Here is a 22,192-nt window from a genome sequence, read left to right on the forward strand (position 1 = left end):
CTGGTTCTACAAATTTCTAGGAAGGGCCAAGGGCCATTTCCAATTACCAGGGGCCAATAAAAAAAAAAGATGTGCTGGATGAGTTAAATAAGCACTGGTTGGCTTTGAATTTAATATGTTTGGTCCACTATCATGAGAAAAGTGTCCCCTGGTCCCCGTAATCACATTTGGTGTCAAGGGTGGGATTTTCTTATGACATTTGTCCAGATACCCATTTGCTTGACTCATGCACAAGGGTGAAAATAAGTGGGCAATGGGATGGGAGCCATGTGGCCCCCAGAAACTATGAAATGGCCCCTGGTTCCATCTCAATTTTGGTTGAGGATTAAAAAGCTGTCAAGTAGAACCATGTGCTTCTTTTGTCCAATTTGCCATCAAGATTTCAAACGGAAACAGTTCAGACCCAGAACATGATCATGTCAGAAATTAATATTTTGTTCTGGGACTGGTTATTCGGACTAGTGTGCACATCACTGTGCATAGTTGCGTATCATTATAATAGGATTAGGGTTTAGTTAGGGATAGGTTTAGGATTAGGTTTGTGGTTAGGATTAACATTTGGCCTATTAAAATAATTTTTTGAAAAACCTACATGTAAAACCAAGGCTCTGAATTTAAAATCCTTGAAAAATAAACAGTTCCGTGTACAGTTTCGTGTACAATTACATGTACTGTTGTAAACAGTGTTGGATAGGATAGGCGTTTTAAATCACTTCTTTCATCAGTGGAAAACATAGATTTTGACAATTTCAGTTAAATTCTTTTTTAAATATGCGACCCCACATTTGCAATTTTAGGCCACCTCCAGCACAAGTTTTTGAGAACACCCTTTTCCCCTATACACTGAATATGTACGTGTCCATGATGAGTAAAGTAAGCTGAAAATTAAATGTGATGTGTGCTCATATCCATTAAACTCGTTTATCTAGACCATTTCTGTTTGACTTTACATGCAAAGTGTTGTTAAGTATTGCGTTTTTCTGATGCATTAAAGTATTTGAATGCTGAACATACATGACTGTATGTTGCATATTCTCAATAATAATGTTATATGGAATTGAAGCCTGAGTGAAAGATATTTCAGACTCAGAGGCTCAAAGTCTAGCTTAGAAAATAATATTTACAATTTTATTAACAGTGATATTGCATCAAAGACAATCATTCGTGTGTGCGATCATGTACACAACCGCATTGTATGTACCACACCAGCCGCCCGCCCGGTCCCGTCCCAATCCAATCAATGCGTCTGCTAAATGTCTGTCTCCTACTTCATGCGAGCATGCAAATTATAACATGCAAAGTGCATGCCATTGCAAAAATAAGCTAACTTACTGCCGAACAAGAGTCAGCATAAACTTCACCATCGTTCTGCCACCCGTATCTTCGGCCAGTTTGGCTGCAACACGATGCATTCGCCGCTCACCACGAAGAAGGAAATTTTTCGCATATAGCCAGAGTGTTAAACATTGATCACAGCACATGAAAAATGGTAAGTTTGATGAACTTGTATCGTATGTGTACAGCAGTATGTTCGCTGATAATCTGTGTGGCGAGACATGAAGCAGTCAGCGTGTGTATGTGTGTCGCAAATTGGCAGGGACCGTCTAACCTTTGACCTTGAAATAGACGAAGACTCCCGACACCAACTCTTCTACAGAGCATAGTGGACATACCCGTGTATTTATTGCACGTGTAATTTCTCATTGCGTTCATAAGATTGTACGAGACTGGAATCAATTTAGTATTCGATTCCACAATTCAGCATCGAAGTGGTTACGTAATTCTCTTGGTTACCGGATCACGCTACTTTGGTATGCCTTCGAGTGCCATATACTTTATGTGGTGATCATTTCGATCGTGGTTCATTACTCTAGCGCGTGATCCCGTTGACATAGTAACATTACGTAACTTCGATACTGAATACACGCTGTGCAACTGTCAACACTGAGTGATGGTACATCTTGTCAAATGCATGAAGAATGAGAATAAACTTGCACTTTTTAGTTTCCGTACTTTCACAAGCACAGGGTTCGAAATAAATAAGCCCTAAAAGCAAGTGTTTTCATGTGATTTCAGAAATTTCACATGCATCCATTCCCAGGCCGTTCGTAAAACAAATGAACGGTTGTTGGGGTTGTGCTATAATGCAACCTTAAATTATAATTCGGGAAATTAGGCTAGGGAGGGGAGAGGCGGCGGGGAGGGGGTATGAGTCTCCAATGGCCGGCCGGCAATGTTGACGCCTGTATGTGGGTTTCTGACCAAATTAGCCTCATATTTGGCCATTTTAAACTAAAGTGCCAATTTTGCGCGCTTCACGCGAATTTATCCGTTTAGCTTTATATGGCAAAATTTTCACGCATCTGTAGGCCCTACCATTTCGCCAAAAGGGAGGCCTACTGGATTCACTATAGGCCTAGAGGCCTACTTCAAGAAAAAATTTCCAACCGTCCCCCATGTCAAAAAGAAATCTACGCCATGATGTTTTGTTTGTTTGTTTGTTTGTTTGTTTTATTTCTTCTAACCTCGGACACTCAATCAGTTGAAAAATTAATCATCTGTTCTGACATTGTCTGAGGCCCATCAGGGAAGAACAGATGATGTTTTGGTTCTCGTCCAGAGGATTTTCATGAATTGATGAGGCCGATGTTCCCCCCGCCCCAATGTAGGCCTAAATTTGGCATTAGTAGGCCTACCATTTTTTCGAATGTGAGGGATTGACCCCCGGTATCCAAGTGTGATCACAAAGTCTTGGAAGTGATCTGCATGATTAATTTATCATATTAGCCTAGGTTTTGCTTAAGTTTTCCAAAGTTTGAAAAATTTTGCAAATCTATAAAAAAAAGAAAAAAAGAAAAAAAAATCCGACAAAATTGAGGAGGAGTGGGGGGGGGCGAGAACCAAAAAAGAAATCGGCCTTATAAAATATTTCATAATTAATACTGTCATGAAAAGTTTCTGGTGATTTTAAGGGAAGGGGTATGAACGTTTGGACAGTATTTATTGTGGGACATTAGAGCACATCAAACATATCGAATTGCATTCTGAATACGAAGAATGCCCTTCTGATATCAAATAATTTTGATTATTTGAAATTCGCAATGTAATACACATTTTATGGCAAATCATTAAAAATTGATATTTTTGATATTTAACAGTACTCGAAGTAAACTTTATAGGCCTAAATCTGATGATTTCTACCTAAAGTGCATGTAGGTGGGATGAAAAGCCGACGATCAATTGAACATTTTGACCTTTCGTATTGTAGATATGGATTTATTTCCCAAAACACCAAAAAAAGTTAGGTCTTTTTGGGAAAAAAATCCATATCTTCAATATGAAAGGTCAAAATTTTTAATTGATCGTCGGCTTTTCCTCCCAGCTACATACACTTTAAGACCGCGTTTTACCGTTACAGTTTTCGTTATTGTCCTCATTTCCCCTTGAAATAGGGGGAAATTCAAAAGCGTCCTTGAAATGGTAAAAATAGGGGTATTTATCTCAGAAAAATGTCCTTGATTCCTCGTGATAAGGGGGTGAAATGAAAATGCGTCCTCAAAATGATAAAAATAGGGGAGGTATTTGGGGGCAAATTGTCCTTGATTTCGCGCAAAATAGGGGGTAAAATTGCTGCAAATGTCCTCGATTCCCCGTGAAATAGGGGTCATTTTCAAATCCTGGAACGGTCATACGTCCTACCTTTAAATACAAACTGAACCCACCGGGCCCAGCGCGCGAAACTTTGGGTAGAAAGTGCCTAAAATGAAGGATAATTCATTAAAATTGTCATTAGGTATGCCTATTTTTGAAATCATGAAAAAATTGGCGAAAAAGAAGGAAAACAACAGTCTATACAAAGTTGAATTTCAAATACAGTTAATTTCTCTATTCTCTAAAGAAATTACAGCCGGGGGTATATGGTACATCATATATTTTGGAGGGTATGCCCCCCCCCCCCCGGAATTTTCTTTGGGAGCTGACGGTGTACCCGAAAGGAGGTCTTTTGGAGCTGCAAACAAGTATACAAAATGGGGTCCTTGAAGGCGTGAACAGTAAAAATCAAAGGCCTTAGCTTTCTTGACTTTCTGGTTGTGAAATGTGAATGAGCAATTTAGGGGTCTTTTACAGCTGAAATCAGTTTCGGAGCATCTATTTTGGTCAAATTTAGGGGGTCTTTCGGAGCTGCGAAATCCACCCAAAAAGGGGGGTGGGTCTTTCCAAAGGAGCATATACCCAGCATACCCTTATGGCCATCTGTGTTAAGTGCCACCTGGCCCTCCCCCGGAATTTCAGAGTCGTGTAAACTTGTTTTGCCTTTATACACGGCTTTCGGCTAATAGGCCTATTAAAGGTGCCACTGAATTAGAATTTTGATGATTTTTATACAATCCTCTGGCTTGATGAGCAAATCAATGAATAGTCCTAGGATTAAAAGTCATAATTCAAAGTCAAACTCGCCCTGTTTAGTGTCCTAAAAGACTGAATTTGGCTGAATCCAACTTGGCATTTCAAGATATGAAAAGGACCCAAAATACGAATATTGACCCGGTTCTTATGATGAGTGTCACCCCGGATGGGGATTTTTTTTTTTTTTTGCATTATATTCTTTAATTTTTTTTCATGGGGCGCGGGTAACACCTTCTTGGCATTTCGAGATGTGAAAAGGTCCCATATATGAATATTGGCCCGGGTCTTATGAGGAGTGTCACCCCCGGGGATTTTTTTTTATTTTTTATTATATTCTTTACTTTTTTCTCTTTCATTTGACACCACTCTGGGGTTATACCTTCTTGGCATTTCAAGATATGAAAAGGTCCTATAATATAGGCCTATATGAATATTGACAGGGTCATGATGAGGAGTGTCACCCCGCGGGGTGGGGAAATAATTTTTAGTATATTCTTTACTTTTTTCTCTTTGACACCACTCAGGGCAGGGCCGTTCCTAGGGATTTTGCCGCCCTAGGCAAAGCCTCTCCCTGCCTCCCCACCAGAGCATACCAAAACAGTATTAATGGGGCTTCCAGTGGCGGAGCTAGGGTTTGAGGCGCCCAGGGCTTAGGATACATAATTCTTGACACAATTGCGCGTGGAGCGAGCAAAAATGTGCACAAATAGGGCTTACCACTAATTAATTTTGGTTATAGGCCTATAATGATATTGAATATCGGTCTTAAATTGATATTGCAAATGATTTTGCGCGAAATACGCGCGAAGCGCGCGAAAATTTTTACTTTCATCCCTTGGAGGGGCGCAGAATCTATACTGAATGGGTCAATTCGGCGCCCCCTGTCATTTTTTCTTCCCTTTTCTTTCTCCATTCCTGTTTTTTTTTACCTAGCTGGGGGGTTTACACCCCCCAGCTAGGTATTGTAATCGTTCGGGTTCTTGCGCTGACAACAAACCACTGTAATCTTCCCGTTTTCTTCCGCTGGCAACTAAGTGAAATTGCAGATGTTTTTGTACTTTATGCACCAAACCCTCTATCTTTTTAACCAAATATCCCACAGAGTTGTGCGATATGTCAAACTTTTCCTCTGGTCATAAGGAACAAAAAAAGTCAGTGGTCACATCTCTGTTGGATCATTGGTTAATGAGATTTAGTCATTTTTTTGTACTTTATGCACCAAACCCTCTATCTTTTAACCAAATATCCCACAGAGTCGTGCGATATGTCAAACTTTTCCTCTGGTCATAAAGAACGAAAAAGTCAGTGGTCACATCGCTGTAGGATCATTGGTTAATGAGATATAGTCACTTTTTTGTACTTTGTGTACTTAACCCTCTATCTTTTTAACCAAATATCCCACAGAGTTGTGCGATATGTCAAACTTTTCCTCTGGTCATAAGGAACAAAAAGTCAGTGGTCACATCTCTGTAGGATCATTGGTTAATGAGATATAGTCACTTTTTGTACTTTGTGTACTTACCCCTCTATCTTTTTAACCAAATATCCCACAGAGTCGTGCGATATGTCAAACTTTTCCTCTGGTCATAAAGAACGAAAAAGTCAGTGGTCACATCTCTGTAGGATCATTGGTTAATGAGATATAGTGACTTTTTTTAATTTGTGTACTTAACCCTCTATCTTTTTAACCAAATATCCCACAGAGTTGTGCGATATGTCAAACTTTTCCTCTGGTCATAAGGAACAAAAAAGTCAGTGGTCACATCTCTGTAGGATCATTGGTTAATGAGATATAGTAACTTTTTTGTACTTTGTGTACTTAACCCTCTATCTTTTTAACCAAATATCCCACAGAGTTGTGCGATATGTCAAACTTTTCCTCTGGTCATAAAGAACAAAAAAGTTAGTGGTCACATCTCTGTAGGATCATTGGTAAATGAGATATAGTCACTTTTTTGTACTTTGTGTACTTAACAATCTATCTTTTTAACCAAATATCCCACAGAGTCGTGCGATATGTCAAACTTTTCATCTGGTCATAAAGAACAAAAAAGTCAGTGCTCACATCTCTGTAGGATCATTGGTTAATGAGATATAGCACTTTGTGCATTTAACCCTCTATCTTGTTAACCAAATATACCACAGAGTCGTGTGATATCTGATATGTCAAACTTTACCTCTAGTACGTGAAGACGGCCTGATTGGCGCGAGGTTCATATCGGTGCGTATGCACCAAATATGTATCTTGTAAACCTTCATAAGTTTTGCCTTGCCTTGCTTCGTAATCCTGTTTGGGCTGGACAAAATTTTTTTTTCCACTTTTCCCCAGTTTCCCCTAGGTATTTCGTCTTTAAGCTTACTGATATACAGGGATTGAATACGAGTGTCACGGCCCTGGTTAGTGTGCATTCAAATCAGAGATCCCTGTTCAAGGCCATCTTACTTAGCCGTCGGAAATGATTGCAAATTACCCCGGGCAAATTACACATTTGTAATCATTTTGACCACAAAATATGATGTGAAAACACAGGTAAGCAATGAGAACAAGTCATCAAACTTACTACAACCTGATGATGTACTCATCCCAGGCAAACCTTAGTTAACACATTTGCTAGTCAGCCAAATTCGCCGACAAAATGCAAATCAAGGGGGTGACACTAAATTCACGGTTGTTCTATTAGCAACGCAAAATCTATGAAAAATTCAGCTGGTTTACTAGCTAGAAAGTGAGGCCAGTTATCGATCCGTTATAGCTTGTTATGAATAATTCATGTTCGACCCCTTGGATCATGTTAATTGAGTTTCGCAAATAACAACGTTGTTAGTTTTGCGAACTTTGCCTGTTCAATGAGAGTTTAGCGCGCCCCAATACATCTGGGCACAAACCAGGCGAAAACGATCCAGTTTAATGAAATGGCGGACGGGTATTCCCATCAGGCACCAGTGATATGTTTTTTCAAAGAAAGTCTACTAATTTGATATGAAATGACATTTTGCAATTTGCAAAGTCAAAATTAGGACTTGCTGGCAATAATATGAAGGAAATATGTGACAGAGGCAATGTGGGAAATACAAGTAGTATTTAAGTTATAATAACCTTTGATACCCGACCTGACCTTCCATCATGGCGCCTTATTCGTCTTATGTATTTCTATTATGCTCTCAAGTAAAATAAACTACCAATCTGCACTGAGTAGACAATGTTACTTGGCTCCCAGCATGAATTATTGATTTTATACGGAGGTAAAGAAATGCACAGTGTATGTGCATGATGTGCAAGCATACTCCAAATATTTACGGTAAATCTGAATAGTGGTCACATGTTGAAATATCATGTGTTCGGGAAATCACGTGGCAACATTTTAAGATTTCAGGCTTGTTTACTAGTTAATTGCCATTTGTACTCTTTATTATTTATCTTTGTTAATTAACATATATTTTAAATGCTGATAAATCGTGGTTGGCTGCCCATGATATCTGTTAAATTCAATGTTTTATGAATATAATTCTACCACGCAGAGGGGGTCACGCAGCAGAATTTCACATCGCCTGACTTAGCTAGATTTCGAAGCTCTGCTTTTCAAATTCATGTAAATTTTATACATTTAATATATTTAATATGATACTAATTTTTTTTTTTTTCTTACTTGTACACGAAATATACTAGCTTATTACCTATACAGAAAGGTGATTATCAGCCTTCACTCAGCAAATTGACATGCCTGGCATATGCAGCCATTCTCCGTCTGGGTAACATGACTGTCGCCCTCAATACGTCTGGGCACAAATTTAAGTAACAATACGCTATTTACATATCAATGTGGCCTCATGCTAATTAAAGCTGCCCCATCCAGGAGTTCATCTATGTGCATATTTACATAGAAATTTAAAACAACTGGCCGAAGAAGGAAACCTACATAAATATGTTTTCTATACTTCACTTGACCCAAATATATGATTTTTATGGTGATAAGACAATCGCACAAGGAATTTTAGAGGGATTTTGATAGCAGTTCCATTAAAAAAAGCTGCTATCATAATGAGACTAAGATCTAGAAACACCCCCGAAATGCCGTTTTGGGGAATTTTGCTAGCTGAATCTTTTTGATGAAAGTCAATCTTTGACAAGATGTAACTTTGCTACGGAAAGTGCTATGAAAAAAAGGTTTTCAGTTTTGGCTTTGTTTACTCAGTCAAGAGCTTTAATTTGATATATAAAATGATGCAGTTTGATGGCAAATTTGAATTCACCTAGCATACCTAATATACCATGTACATGTCAGATGTACGGTATATTGTATTGGCAAATATCCATAAAAGCGTTCATTATAAAATTATTTTGATAAATTGTCACATTTTATGCCATGTATTAATATCCTTAAAAGTAACCGGTGGATTTGCGAACAATTGGTCGACATAAATGACCTTCCCGGAGAAACGGTAGCCCAAAATGGGTTATATTTCATAATATGCAGACGAATGGTCAAATTAATAGAAAAATACCTGTGATAAATTTATCTGTACACATTGTCGCACTCCGAGTGACGTATAGTATATTTGCAACCCTGTGGTGGATTTGCGAACAATTTGTCGACATAATGATGTTCGCGGAGAAAAGGTGGCCCAAAATGCGTTATTTTGGTAATATGCAGACGAATGGCCAAATTAATAGAAAAATAGCTGTGATAAATTTATCTGTACAAATTGTCACACTACGAGTGACATATGGTATATTTGCAACCCTACTGTGGATTGGCAAACAATTTGTCGACATAAATGACCTTCGCAGAAAAACGGTAGCCCAAAATGGGTTATATTTGGTAATATGCAGACGAATGGTCAAATTAATAGAAAAATACCTGTGATAAATTTATCTGTACACATTGTCGCACTCTGAGTGACGTATGGTATATTTGCAACCCTGTGGTGGATTTGCGAACAATTTGTCGACATAATGATGTTCATGCGGAGAAACGGTGGCCCAAAATGCGTTATTTTTGGTAATATGCAGACGAATGGCCAAATTAATAGAAAAATACCTGTGATAAATTTATCTGTACAAATTGTCGCACTACGAGTGACATATGGTATATTTGCAACCCTACTGTGGATTTGTGAACAATTTGTCGACATAAATGACCTTGGCGGCAAAACGGTAGCCCAAAATGGGTTATATTTGGTAATATGCAGGCGAATGGTCAAATTAATAAAAAATACCTGTGATAAATTTATCTGTACAAATTGTCGCACTCGAGTGACATATGGTGTATTTGCAACCCTACTGTGGATTTGCAATTGACCTGGGGAACATATTGGAACATTTTGCACGGGTCAGCTCAAAAGACATCACTAAGTTCTGGGGCCAAATCTTAGAATTGCGTTATCTGGACATCTGTAAGAGGTACAGGGCTCAAACGCGGTGACAACTCATGACCAGGGGTGAATTATGGAACATCTTGCAGGGGTCTGGTCAAAGGTCATCTGGGTCAAATCTTAGAATTGCATTTTCTGGACATCTGTGAGGAGTACAGGACTCAAATCTCGGTGACAACAAACCTCATGACAGGGGAACATTTTTGGAACATTTTGCAGGGGTCAGATACCTCCACAACACCAACATGCCCCAGCTAGGTTTGTGGTCTATGACCACCATTTGCCTCTAGTTCTTTTTGCGCCCTTTTTTTGCGCCCCTCTACGTTTACCGCCCTAGGCGACCGCCTTACCTGGCCTAATGGTCGGAACGGCCCTGACTCAGGGGGTCATACCTTCATGGCATTTGGAGATTTGAAAAGGAATATCATATGAAAAGGCTTGACTACAGACTACAGAGACGATTCTCTTAAATGCATCTACGCACAATTTCCACCTCGATACAACCGGACCGCACACAGAAATTTCCAAGCACAGCAAGTCTAGACTCTACGCAGACTGTGTTTTACAGCTCATAAGAGCTGTGTGAGATCTAGTGGAAAATAGAAATCTGTGATTGGTTTTTGTCAAAACCTTTATCCAATCAGAATTTTTTTACTATCGAACGAAAGCTAACACTTCCCCTAAAAACACTTTTTTCATTAGGTCAACAGATAACACAATTCGCGATTGCCCCCCCCCCCATTTCAAACCGGATTGGCGGGCTTATCATATCAGAGAGTACACTTTTTATTGGAGGCATTTTCTAGAAATTTGGAAATTATTTGAGCATGTTTTAAATGGATTAATTGAGTAGGGTAACTAAAGTACATTAATCAATATGCCTTTTGTTTGAAGCAAATCAGACATCGGACCTACGGTTTCCATAATATATCAAATTAGGCCCTATAGTTTCTTTATATTATCTTATTGTTTTTTATCAATAAACAATATTGGTCAAAGTATTTTTATGTTCTAATGTATTGTGAAGACGCGCCCTAATTTGCATATTTGCATAATTAATTAGCATTTATGCAAATTAGCTCATTAAGTATTCAAATATGTGTACTTTACCTAACATGCTCAAAGCATTTCCTACTTTCTAGAAAATGCCTCCAATACCACCTTAAGGGATCTGGAATGAGCGTTTTGAGCGTTTCGACAGTATTTTTGTGGGACATGAGAGCACATCAGACATATCGAATTGCATTCTGAATACGAAGAATGTCTTTCTGATATCAAATAATTTTCATTTTGAAATTCACGATATAATACAAATTTTATGACAAATTATTAAAATTTGATATTTTTCATATTTTTGATATATAACAGTCCTGGAAGTAAATTTTATAAATCTAATGACATATTCTTAAAGTGTATGTAGCTGGGAGGAAAAGCCGACGATCAATTGAAAATGTTGACCTTTCATATTAAAGTTATGGATTTTTGTTTCTAAAAGACCTAATTTTTTTGGTGTTTTGGAAAAAAAATCCATATCTTCAATATGACAGGTCAAAATTTTCAAATGATCGTCGGCTTTTCATCCCACCTACATACACTTTAAGTATAAATCATCAGATTTATAAAGTTTCCTTCGAGTACTGTTCAATATCAAAAATATCAATTTTTAATCATTTGCCATAAAATGTGTATTACATTGCGAATTTCAAAAAATCAAAATTATTTGATATCAGAAGGACATTCTTCGTATTCAGAACGCAATTCGATATATCTGATGTGCTAATGACCCACAATAAATACTGTCCAAACGTTCATACCCCACCCCTTAAAACATGGTCAAATTTATTTTTGAAATGTCGCCATCTAGTGGTGCGAAAGTTCCAGTGCTTGACGGCTAAATGTTGGCCCAATTGGGCGGTTTTTGAAGATTTTTGTGCGACTTTGATTCTCTCCTGTCCATAGAAACAAATGGTTAGAAAAATATTGGGCTACTTTTTGGCGGTGCAGGCTGAATACTTTTTGGCAACCTTTGACCCACATGTGAACACACGTTTCGTAAACACTGGACATGCACGTTGATCATGAGTGCTGTTTTTTCTTTAAAAACCGAGATATTTAATTTTGACTGTGAAAGCTGAGACGAGAAAGTTTGACTTTGAGTGAAACGCACCATCCGCAGTTGTTCTTGGTTTCTGGGTCATTGCGTGACTTTGTAAAATTAAAAAAAATTTAAGCTTACCTAAAAAAAGGCTAACTTAAACTTGTCTCATGAATGACTGAGCTGCGGTGTGTCTGGTGTTAAGTACCGCATTGACCGATAATACGTGTATAATAACGGTTACAGTTTCATGTACCCTCATCAAGTATGTCTTATTGCAGAGAAGAAGGTAAGTCATCAAGTTGGTGTCATGTCTCACGAAATTACAAACTTAAACTTTTCTCCAAAAAAAAGTTCAGATTTTATTCAATGGAAACCTTAGTGCCGTACTATCTTGGCTTTAATACTCCTTGGGAGTCCAGCCAATATATGAACTGAAACTGAAACTATTACGCTGACTTTCGTATTCGCCGAGGTCGAGGAGGACAATTTCGACCTCCTCGTTTGTTTACAAACAGAGAGGTAGACAAAAGGCCTGTCAAAACTGTTCCGCTTGTCCAAGGGATTAAAAAACTGAAGTAGGACCATGTGCTTCTTTTGTCCAATTTGGCATCAAGATTTCGAATGGAAACAGTTCAGACCCAGAACACGATCATGTCAGAAATTAATATTTTGTTCTAGGTCTGATTATTGGACTATGGAAACCTTTGGCTACATACATGTACATTGTGCAAAAAAATGCTTGCAGAATATTTACAATTTACTTAGCAAAGATATCGTGAAATTTTTTAAATTAAGAATATGATCTGGTGCACCAGAACGAAATAAGTGTTGACAAAGTGAATGTGTTTTCATGACATGCATATAGGCCTACTGGGTTTTAAATGAACTGATGAAACAATTCCAAAAGTTCGATTTCTTATCAGGGAAATCAACTTTAAATAATTACCAAAGACATTACTATACATGTAGGCAAAATTTTCTAATATCTATGCTGAGAAAATTAACTTGAACTGAAAGACCCTAAAATAACCAATAAGGATTTTGTGAGGGTGTCCCTTTTAACTGATATGAGAAGCGTGCTAGGGGGGGGGGGCACTCCAACTTTGGAGGTGACATGTATGTACCTGGCTGTTAAGACCCCCCTTTTCAGCATTGCTGTCACCTAAAGACCCCATATTTTTTTACGAACACATGCTCTGTCACCCGAAGACCCCATATTTTTTCATTTGATCTGTCACCCAAAGACCCTTACAAGTTCAATTTGAACAGCAACTTTCATTTACCACTGATTTTGTTACTTATTTTGAAATGTTCAGGCTCTCACCCGAAGATTCCATTGAAAAAAGATCATGTTCTCACCCAATGACCCCATATTTTTTACAATTTGCTCTCACCGAATGCCAAAAATCATGCTCTCACCCAATGACCCCATATTTTTTACACTTAGCTCTCACCGAATGCCCCTTAGTGCGGAAGTGCCAGCCCTACACTTATATCCATTTCATATTGAAGTGCCCCCGAAGCGTGCAATAGATGGATCATGGAACAGCCCTGACCGAGAGAATGGTGTGTCAAAAGACCCCCCCCCCTCCCCACAGCCTGTCAATAAAATCTTTGCCCACCCTCTTTTGCCAAAATTTTTTGAATCCCAATTTGTATAAAATTTCAAATGTATAAATTTTCAATCCATATCTTCAATATGAAAGGTCAAAATTTTCAATTGATCGTCGGCTTTTCCTCCCAGCTACATACACTTTTAGACTACCGTATATCATTAAATTTATAAAATTTACTTGGAGGACTGTTATATCTCCAAAATGTGAAGAATATCAAATTTTAATAAATTGTCATAAAATTTGTATTATATCGTGAATTTTATAAAATGAAAATTATTTGATATCAGAAAGACATTTTTCGTATTCAGAATGCAATTCGATACGTCTGATGTGCTCTCATGTCCCACAAAAAATGCTGATGAAATGCTCAAACCGCTCAATGGCGCTCATTCCAGTTCCCTTAATCTAGCCTTATGGAAAAATAAATAAAAACCCTATAAAAGGGAAAGGTCTATTTTCGATTTCTCGAATATGGACTGAAAACAGAAAAAAACACCAAAAAAAACCCACAAAAACTTCGCAACACATTTACTTGCCCTTTTGGTTTTGCAAATCCACAGTGAGAAAACATAAGTTTATTTTCATTCCAGATGTGACTTAATGTATTTGCTATGCAGTTCTGATACCTTTCGCTTAGAATGTGATGAACTGCATGAACGAACATCATTCGAACTGGACTTCTCCGTAGTTCACTCGCCCATTTTGCATACTCTGGGGGTTACATTTTTGAATTGTAACATAGATACATTTTTGAAAGCATAAAACTGTGATTTGTATTAATTTGTGTGCAATTGATAGATTTTACATCTGGTCTCTAGACTTCAGTCACCAACACCGTACTCCCTCTGTTTGTTAGCTTCCCAAGTGGACTACTTACTTTGATTTACAGTTAAGATTCTTAACATGGGTCTCTCTGGCCCACTAAAATTGGCCATGATGTAATGCATTTTTTTATGGATCTGGCTTGTGATTGGCTGCCATGGTTTAAATCCTCCCGGCACGTGCCATTAACATCATTCACTACATCGTACACAACAATCTGTGGAATTTGCGGCGCTTTGTCTCACTTGGTGCATGGACGTACGTTTAGGGTGTCTTGTACTACCATGCTTACGGTATGTACTTGTGGTTAAATTGGATGGATAAACAAATATGATTGACAGTGTGCGTTAGAGACAAAGTCTCGGGGTAAAGTTCTGCTTAAAATCCAAAGTACATAGTTGGATCTTTCACTAGGGCTTTTGTGATCAATAAACTGTAGATTCCAAAATCAGAATTGTTGTTCAGTATTGAAGTGAGTTATAATCATCATAGTTGGTAACCCACGCTTCAAAGCTCACTGTAATTTCTGACTGAATGACACTAAATGAAACACAAAAAAATATTGAAATCCCATTCTGTTTGGTCATCTAAAACTTCAACATGTAATTCTCTTTGGATGCAAATCTGCACCTCCTGGATCACCATAACCACTTATCTATGATCAGTAACCACGCTTCGAAGTTTTGGTATAAAGGACCCGTATAAAATAAAAAGGGTGGGTTTGAAATAAAAAGGGTGGGTTTGTATCACCACTGCCAACTAGGATCATACAAGGTATGTTGCATTCAATAACATAGGCCTACATATACTTTTCTTCTACTGTCACTAATTTAATATATAAACTCTTTATGACCATTTTACTATTGAACACTATCAGTATAATTTTGAGTCAACGGAATGTGTTCATCATGATTAATATTATTATTAACATATTTTCATTTATCAAAATTGCATAGTCTGCATTCAAACCAAAAAATGATAGATTTCATTCCGCTCTTCGTGCGGAGTGCTTTTTTTGCTCGCTCAGTTGGTTAGAGTTTTTTTGTGTGTGAAGACCAGTTCTAAAATTTCAATATATATTTTGTTTTTCACAGGGAAGGATCGGATCATCTTTGTGACCAAGGAGGATCATGGGAAGGATCCAATAGCAGAAGATGACTATGAAGATGAACAAGAAGGTAAGCTTATAATGTAGCACTTGGTAAATAAACACATCCCAAAAAGTATTTACCCCCTTTATTACGACTTACAATCTATGCATCCAATTTTAAAACTGAAATACCAAAAAGAAGTCCAGTTTTATTTTGCAAATTTTGATGCGTTATTTGTCTTTTTTATACACAAATGTGTGACTGTTTGAATGAAAAAGATGCAGATTTAGAAGTTGCACCCAAACCCATTAAAAAAATGTTGCTTTTGTTGCTTGAGTGCTTGTTTATCACTGATGATCCCCACAGGGCATGGGTCATCCTTGACCTTGACCAGTCATGTGAAGAATCAGTGTCTTAGCTAGCCACCCGTCTGCCCTTTATTTTAGACGGGCAAAGTAAATGCCTTTGACATATGATATAATTTTAGTAGACCGGATTTGCAAAACAAGGCCATAGCAACACATACCCATATTTGAAGTCTTTGAACTCCCAATGTTAGAGGTCTGTTTTTTTTGAAGGGTAAAGTTAGGACAGGCAATTTTATTCAAATGATGGGCAACCTTCAATTTCTAGCTAAAACCCTTTTTAATATAATGGTACACTTTTTAGTGTCATTTTTGAAGAACTGCATTCATTCAAGATGTCACCATGGCTACCAATTTTGAGCTATCTGGACAAATGAGGTATCAAAATTTGCATAACTAAATTGGTTTCTTTTTGCTATATATAATTTCATGAAGATTTTAGCTTAAATATCAACTAGAAAATACCTTAGTTCAATTTATGTTTGCCTTTGAACAGGATTGATCAACGAAGATGGCAGCATCAACTGGGACTGCCCTTGTCTGGGAGGCATGGCTAGCGGGCCTTGCGGAGTGGAATTCAGAGAATCCTTCACCTGTTTTCATTACAGTATCGAAGAACCTAAAGGTGTAGAATGCGTGGAACAATTCAAAACGTTACATGAATGTATGGTTAAATACCCAGAGTATTACGCCAGAACTAGTGGTAAAACATCGGATGAAGGACTTGATGGTGATGGAGATGGTAATGAAGAGAAGGAGGAGGAGGGAGAGAGTTCTCAAAGTGGAGAGACTGAAACTGATGCGGGTAAAGATAACAAAGCCTTATGATGACATACTTTATCTTAGCTCTAGTCTAGGTTTTATTATGTCAAACTTGAGTTCTCAAAGCGAACCCAATGTTCAATTGGGAATAGGCTTTTCCTGTTGGAATCCGTACAGCCTCTAGATGGAGGTCATGACCTTAATCTCCCACATGAGGGGGGGTGTAGATTTTAAATTGTGTCGCCCATTCAGGTAACCCCATTTGAAATTCACACTCCTTTGTGGAAGATTAAAGTCATGTCTTCCATAGAGGGTGTATGGATTTCAACCAGAATAGTCCAGATTGGTTTTCAGGCCTACATGTATGGGAAACAAACTTGTTCTTTTTAGCCCAAGTATAAGATTGCAAGTTTTGTTTTTAAAACCCTATAACAGTTTGTACCCAAGTTGAAGAATGGCTTTATAGGGATTCAATCATGTTTCACCGTTGTTCACAAGCGGCAGTGCGTCTGCATGGTTTACTTCGCTTGGGCAACTAAAGCTGCCCTCGCGAAGTAAACCACACAGACGACACAGACACATCGTTGTTAAACGGTGATGAACAATGGTGAAACGTGATTGAATCCCTTCCAACAACGAAAACAAGCTAAAGATCATCAAATTCACATGATTATTTCATGAGAAATATCAGTTAGTCATTGCCACTCAACCTTATAAGAAGATTTGTGATTTCTCTCTTGATATCAGCAATAAAACTGCATAATAAAATGGCTATAGATGTTTAGCCGCTACCTCCAATATACTGAACTCAACATGTAAGCGTGCATACGCATGCAAGTTCCGGGCATGACAAATTTTGCGTATGTGTGATACCGTTAACTTACTGGAAAAGTGTGGATTCATCACCGATTGACAATGTTTGGCTCCTGTAAAAAGGTATAGGAAGCAGGGGCGTAGCAAGAGCCTTGGGGCCCATGGACAAAGAGCAGTTCGGGGCCCTTTTACCCCAAGTTTAATCAATAAATCTGGGCCCTAACCCTCTAAATGTCCAAGTGGATGGGTTATCATGGTCTTCTTCTTTATTTCTTCTTTTCTTTCTTTCTTTCTTTTTTTTTTACTTTTCTTTCTTTTCATTTTTATGACTTATTCCACCCTGTCCCCCCGCTTGCTACGCCCCTGATAGGAAGAGTTGTTGGAAAAAGAGTTTTGCTCATAGCAGTTTGCCTTTAGACATAAACTGGAAGAGACCCAATAGTTCAAATTAAGTCAAAAAAAAACCTGCAGTGATTTATAGTGCGCTACGCACAGGCACAACGTCTAGACGTAGAATCACTTTTGATTCTCACTACATGCCAGAATTTGAAAATTAAAATTTCTCAACCCAATTTTTTGTCCTTGTTTAAATTTCATTGGGTCACTGCATTAATCATACACCAGTACAGGGTTTGTGCTATGATATGGTGCTCATTACAAGAGTCATGAAGACAATTGGTATTGTCAGTTTGTTGATTGTAAGTGTTTATTATGTAATACATACATTCACTATTCATTTCTTATTGTATTCTAAACGCCTACCAAAAAGTAATTGCCCCTTCCCCCTTTTATTACGATATAAAACTCAAAAACTATGCATCAAATTTAAAAAAACTGAATTCTGCAAATTTTCATACATGTACCTCATTTGTCTGGATAGCTTAAAATTTGTGGCAGGGGTGTGAAATCACCTTTTTAAGCTGAATTCCTCTTTTTTGGGAATTTCTTTGAGGCAAAATTTTAGCTTTTTCTTTCATTTTCAGCCCATTTTGAGCATATTTCAGTGCTTTTCCTCTTTTTCCTCTTTTTTTGAACAAAGTTCCTCTTTTTTAAATAGAGGTCACTCACACTCCTGTTGTGGTCATTGGTGACTGCTTGAATGAAAAAGATGCATTTTCAAAAGTTGCACTAGAAAGCTACTCAAGTCAGTGAACCATTACATTCTCTGCATGACTGGTCAAGGATGACCCGCTGTGACCAGTGATGACCAGGCACTCTAGCAACAAATGCAACATTTTCAATGGTATGGGTATAGGTGCAACTTTTGAAAAGGGATATTGTTCATTCAAAGAGTCACCATGGCAACAATTTTTGGGCTATTAAACAGATGAGGTATCAAAATTTACAAAACAAAACTGGGTTTCCTTTTGCTACTTCCGTTTGAAATTTTGATGCATATATTTTGAGTTATTATCTCATAATAAAGGGGGTAATTACTCTTTGGTATATATTTAGGACTTTAGGAGTAGTGCAATAATTATGTGTACCCCCAGGGTGGTGAATTATAGGGGGGTGGGCAAGCATTTTTTGGCAGGCCAAAAGGGGGAGGGCAAGCATTTTTGGCAGGTTGAAAGGGGGGCGGGTCAAGCGATTTTTGGCAGGTCGAAAGGGGGGGGGCAAGCAATTTTGGGCACAGATATTTTGGGCACTGTTTCAAGGTGTAGGAAAATGTTAGGAACACGTTCAAATATGCAAAATTTGCTGCTCGCTGTGCTTGCATTATATGATAAGACAATTTAAGGTTTTAAATTCAGGTTCCACAAAATCTGTGTAAGGGGGGGGGGGCAAAGATTTTTTGGTACATCAAAAGGGTGGGGGCAAAGGTTTTTTGGCATATCAAAAGGGGGGCATAGATTTTTGGGTTTTTTGGCACGGCCAAAGGGGGGGGGGCAAGCGATTTTTGGCAGACCATTTTGAGAATTCACCACTCCGGGGTACACATAATTATTGCACCACCTCTTACATACATTCACTATTCATATCTTATTGTATTCTATTATTAGTGTAGTGTTGCTGTACTGTTGTAAGGGTAGGTGACTAGTATTATACTGATCTACATGATATGCAATTTGTATCATGCAAGCAATATTATAGTGAAGAATCAACCTTCTCCAATTTAAATTCTTTGATATGCAACAGAGATTAGGTGCCTTTGTACCATACTTTTATGGTTTGATTTGAATTGAATTTCATTGTCAATTTAAAAATGTGATAACCAAAGATGTAATATTACAAGATAGATTATTACTACTATTTTCTTATTTTCTATGGATCCATTCAATCCATAACTACCATACTTTACAGTAGATCTGTAGAAGTTGCAGATCATGTGTGTCTATGCATGGGAAAAATTGGAGGCTGACTAGATGTACTGAAAAGTGCATTTAGAAACTTTAATATTTGCAGTGTTTGCATGCCATCCCCTGTTTGACGGTGTGATCTTGAACTTTTTATGATACATAGATCCAGTTCTCATAATAGTTTGTAGACAGAAGGTTGACAAAACACACATACTTAAACTGGATCTATGAAGATACACTCATAATACATACCGTATTTCGTCAAATAAACACCCCCGGGGCGTTACATTTTCCCAAGGGGGGGCGTTTATTCAAGGTTAATTTTAGAACGATAATTCCCATTAAAATCATTAGGTAAACTAAAAACACACGCAAAAATGACGAACTATGAACTAGAAACACTGACTTCTGGCTCACTTCCGGGTTTCTGATCCAGATTTTCGCCAATTATTGACAGGGTTGCCAAACCAGCGATTTGGTAGCCCAATTGGGCGACTTTTGAAGATTTTCCCATGACTTTTGACAATTTCCTGTCCCATAGAAACCAATGGTTAAGAAAAAAATTGGGCGACTTTTTCAACATTGGCTCCTCGCGACTTCGATAGTTTCCTGTCCCATAGAAACCAATGGTAAAGAGAAAAATTGGGCGACTTTTCGATTATTTGACCCGCGATTTGGGCTGAAATCTTTTGGCAACCCTGATTATTGACGCTATTATCGACCATGTGCGCAACTTGGTAAGCTTACTACACAAGATAGCATGGAAATATCGGCATTTTTGAAACATCTTGGTTGAAAAAAAGTGGTGGGGGCGTTTATTTGAGGGGGGGCGACTATTTGACTAAATACGGTACATAATACATAATACATACAGATCGGGCCTGTACCTAAATACATGGTGTCAGCTTGGCTTGGGGATCCCATAGCTTCCCTCAGCTTTCCCGGCCACATATTTTTCCAGCCTCAGTGGGTACTTAAGCATTTAAATTATGAAATATGGCAGATAATATTGCCAATTTGTTCATGAAGTATGCATGAAATTTAGTAATACTTCATGACATATCAGTTATTTGGCAGAACAAACACACAGTTGACTTTTAGGTCAACTCAAAAGTATTTGAGCAAAATATTGAAAAGCTGCAAAAGAGCCTGGCATATGCCTAGCTCTTATACCCAGCCAAGCTGCCTTTCAAGTATTTAGGTACAGGCATTGTAATTAATGCCTCGGGTTGGAATTTGGTGAAAATTAACCGATTTACTGAAATCGTAAGGATAGTGTAAATCGATTTATAATCATCAGTGTGAATTATGATATTATGATCATGTAATTAATTTTAATTAAAGTGATGGGAGTGAATCATCTTGAAAATTGAGGCATGGTGTGGACCAAACCAATTATTATGTTTCAAATGCAAAAAGAAAGTAACTTTATGGGTCATAATTACCTTTACTCCTCAAATTGATAACCTCTATTCCAGGCCTTCTCAACTAGTTTATTTTAAGCGCCAACTGGAAAATTTATGTGATCATGAAGTGCCAAAATGTTAAGGGCGCCTGAGGACTTTGTAAGTTAGAGTGGGCGCATAGCGGGTACGATGCAGTGATGAAGATTTTTCGGTGGTCCAGGGGGCAGCGCGCCCGGAAGCTCCTGGATTTTAAGGTTTTTTAAAGGCCCAGAGTGAGTATTTTCACCTCTTTTTTGTTCAAAAAATTTATGTGAAAAAATATTAAAATTACTGTGCGCCACTTTGACTGACTCCAAGCGCCACAAGTGGCGCGCGCGCCGCCAGTTGAGAAGGCCTGCTCTATTCAATCTTAAAAATTCATATACTGACTCACATGTACTGGGGTGAGCGAATCATATTTTGTTTTACTGTAAATGCTTAATTTTTAGGGGGCAAAGTTCTCTACTACCATTGTAATCATTGTAAATGTGGAAAGAAATGAAAGAGTTGAACAAATTTAGGTCTGTGTGACATCTTAATCGCATTCCACTCATATCAGCTGTCTGAATGCCGGGGGTACTCAAGTTTGGTTTTGGTAGGGACGTGCATTGAGAATTTGAAAGTGGACCCATAAATATACCAATTTTTCAAGAAATTTGGACCCATTGATATACCAAAAGTCAAAATTTTCGGCGAATTTAACCCAAATAGTTTTACAAATTTTCCCAAAATGTTGGGAAAATTTTGACAATTTTGGTTAGATTAAGGAAAAATTGGGCTATTTTCCGAAAAAATTGAGAAAATTTTGAAAGAAGACCCATTCATATACCAAAATAGGCTTTGAAAAAGGGGTCATTGATATACCAAAAGGCTGAAAATGCTACCCATGTTTGCGCACGTCCCCGTATGGTCATTTGTACTGAGTACCCCCGGGTCTGAATGGGGCTTTGTTCTTAATTCTCAACGTTATCTCAAGGCAAAATGCATGTAAGATGTTGAACTATGTAATACTGGCCTTTAAATTGATTTGACACATGTACAGATCATGAAAAGAAAAAAGTGTGCTATGTTAAGATATCAAGAATAGATTGCAGCTGAAA

The 22,192-nt window shown here is 37.9% G+C and overlaps 2 protein-coding genes across 4 annotated transcripts in view; one reads left to right on the forward strand and one right to left on the reverse strand.

The window, feature by feature from the left end:
* LOC140136860 (uncharacterized) overlaps positions 1–1,481 on the reverse strand; it is a 38,859-nt gene extending 37,378 nt beyond the window's left edge. For both annotated transcript variants that reach the window (XR_011856774.1, XM_072158461.1), the window contains exon 1: positions 1,333–1,481. Coding sequence is in view for 1 of the 2 variants with exons in the window: in XM_072158461.1 (XP_072014562.1) it covers positions 1,333–1,481 (149 nt within the window). In the remaining variant the exon portion in view is untranslated. The remainder of the gene's footprint in view (positions 1–1,332) is intronic.
* On the forward strand, positions 1,421–17,639 carry LOC140136861 (mitochondrial intermembrane space import and assembly protein 40-B-like). Of its 2 annotated transcripts, none has more exons than XM_072158463.1 (3): positions 1,421–1,489; positions 15,411–15,494; positions 16,269–17,639. In XM_072158463.1, exons 1-3 carry the CDS (start codon positions 1,480–1,482, stop codon positions 16,598–16,600), a joined length of 426 nt encoding a protein of 141 aa, XP_072014564.1. In that variant the 5' UTR covers positions 1,421–1,479; the 3' UTR covers positions 16,601–17,639. The 2 variants fall into 2 exon arrangements, with proteins under 2 accessions (XP_072014564.1, XP_072014563.1); XM_072158462.1 differs by lacking the exon at positions 1,421–1,489 and adding an exon at positions 11,819–12,164.
* Positions 17,640–22,192: the final 4,553 nt, after the last annotated feature.

Source organism: Amphiura filiformis, chromosome 17 (assembly GCF_039555335.1).
Source record: "Amphiura filiformis chromosome 17, Afil_fr2py, whole genome shotgun sequence".
In the NCBI taxonomy this organism is placed as follows: Eukaryota; Metazoa; Echinodermata; class Ophiuroidea; order Amphilepidida; family Amphiuridae; genus Amphiura; species Amphiura filiformis.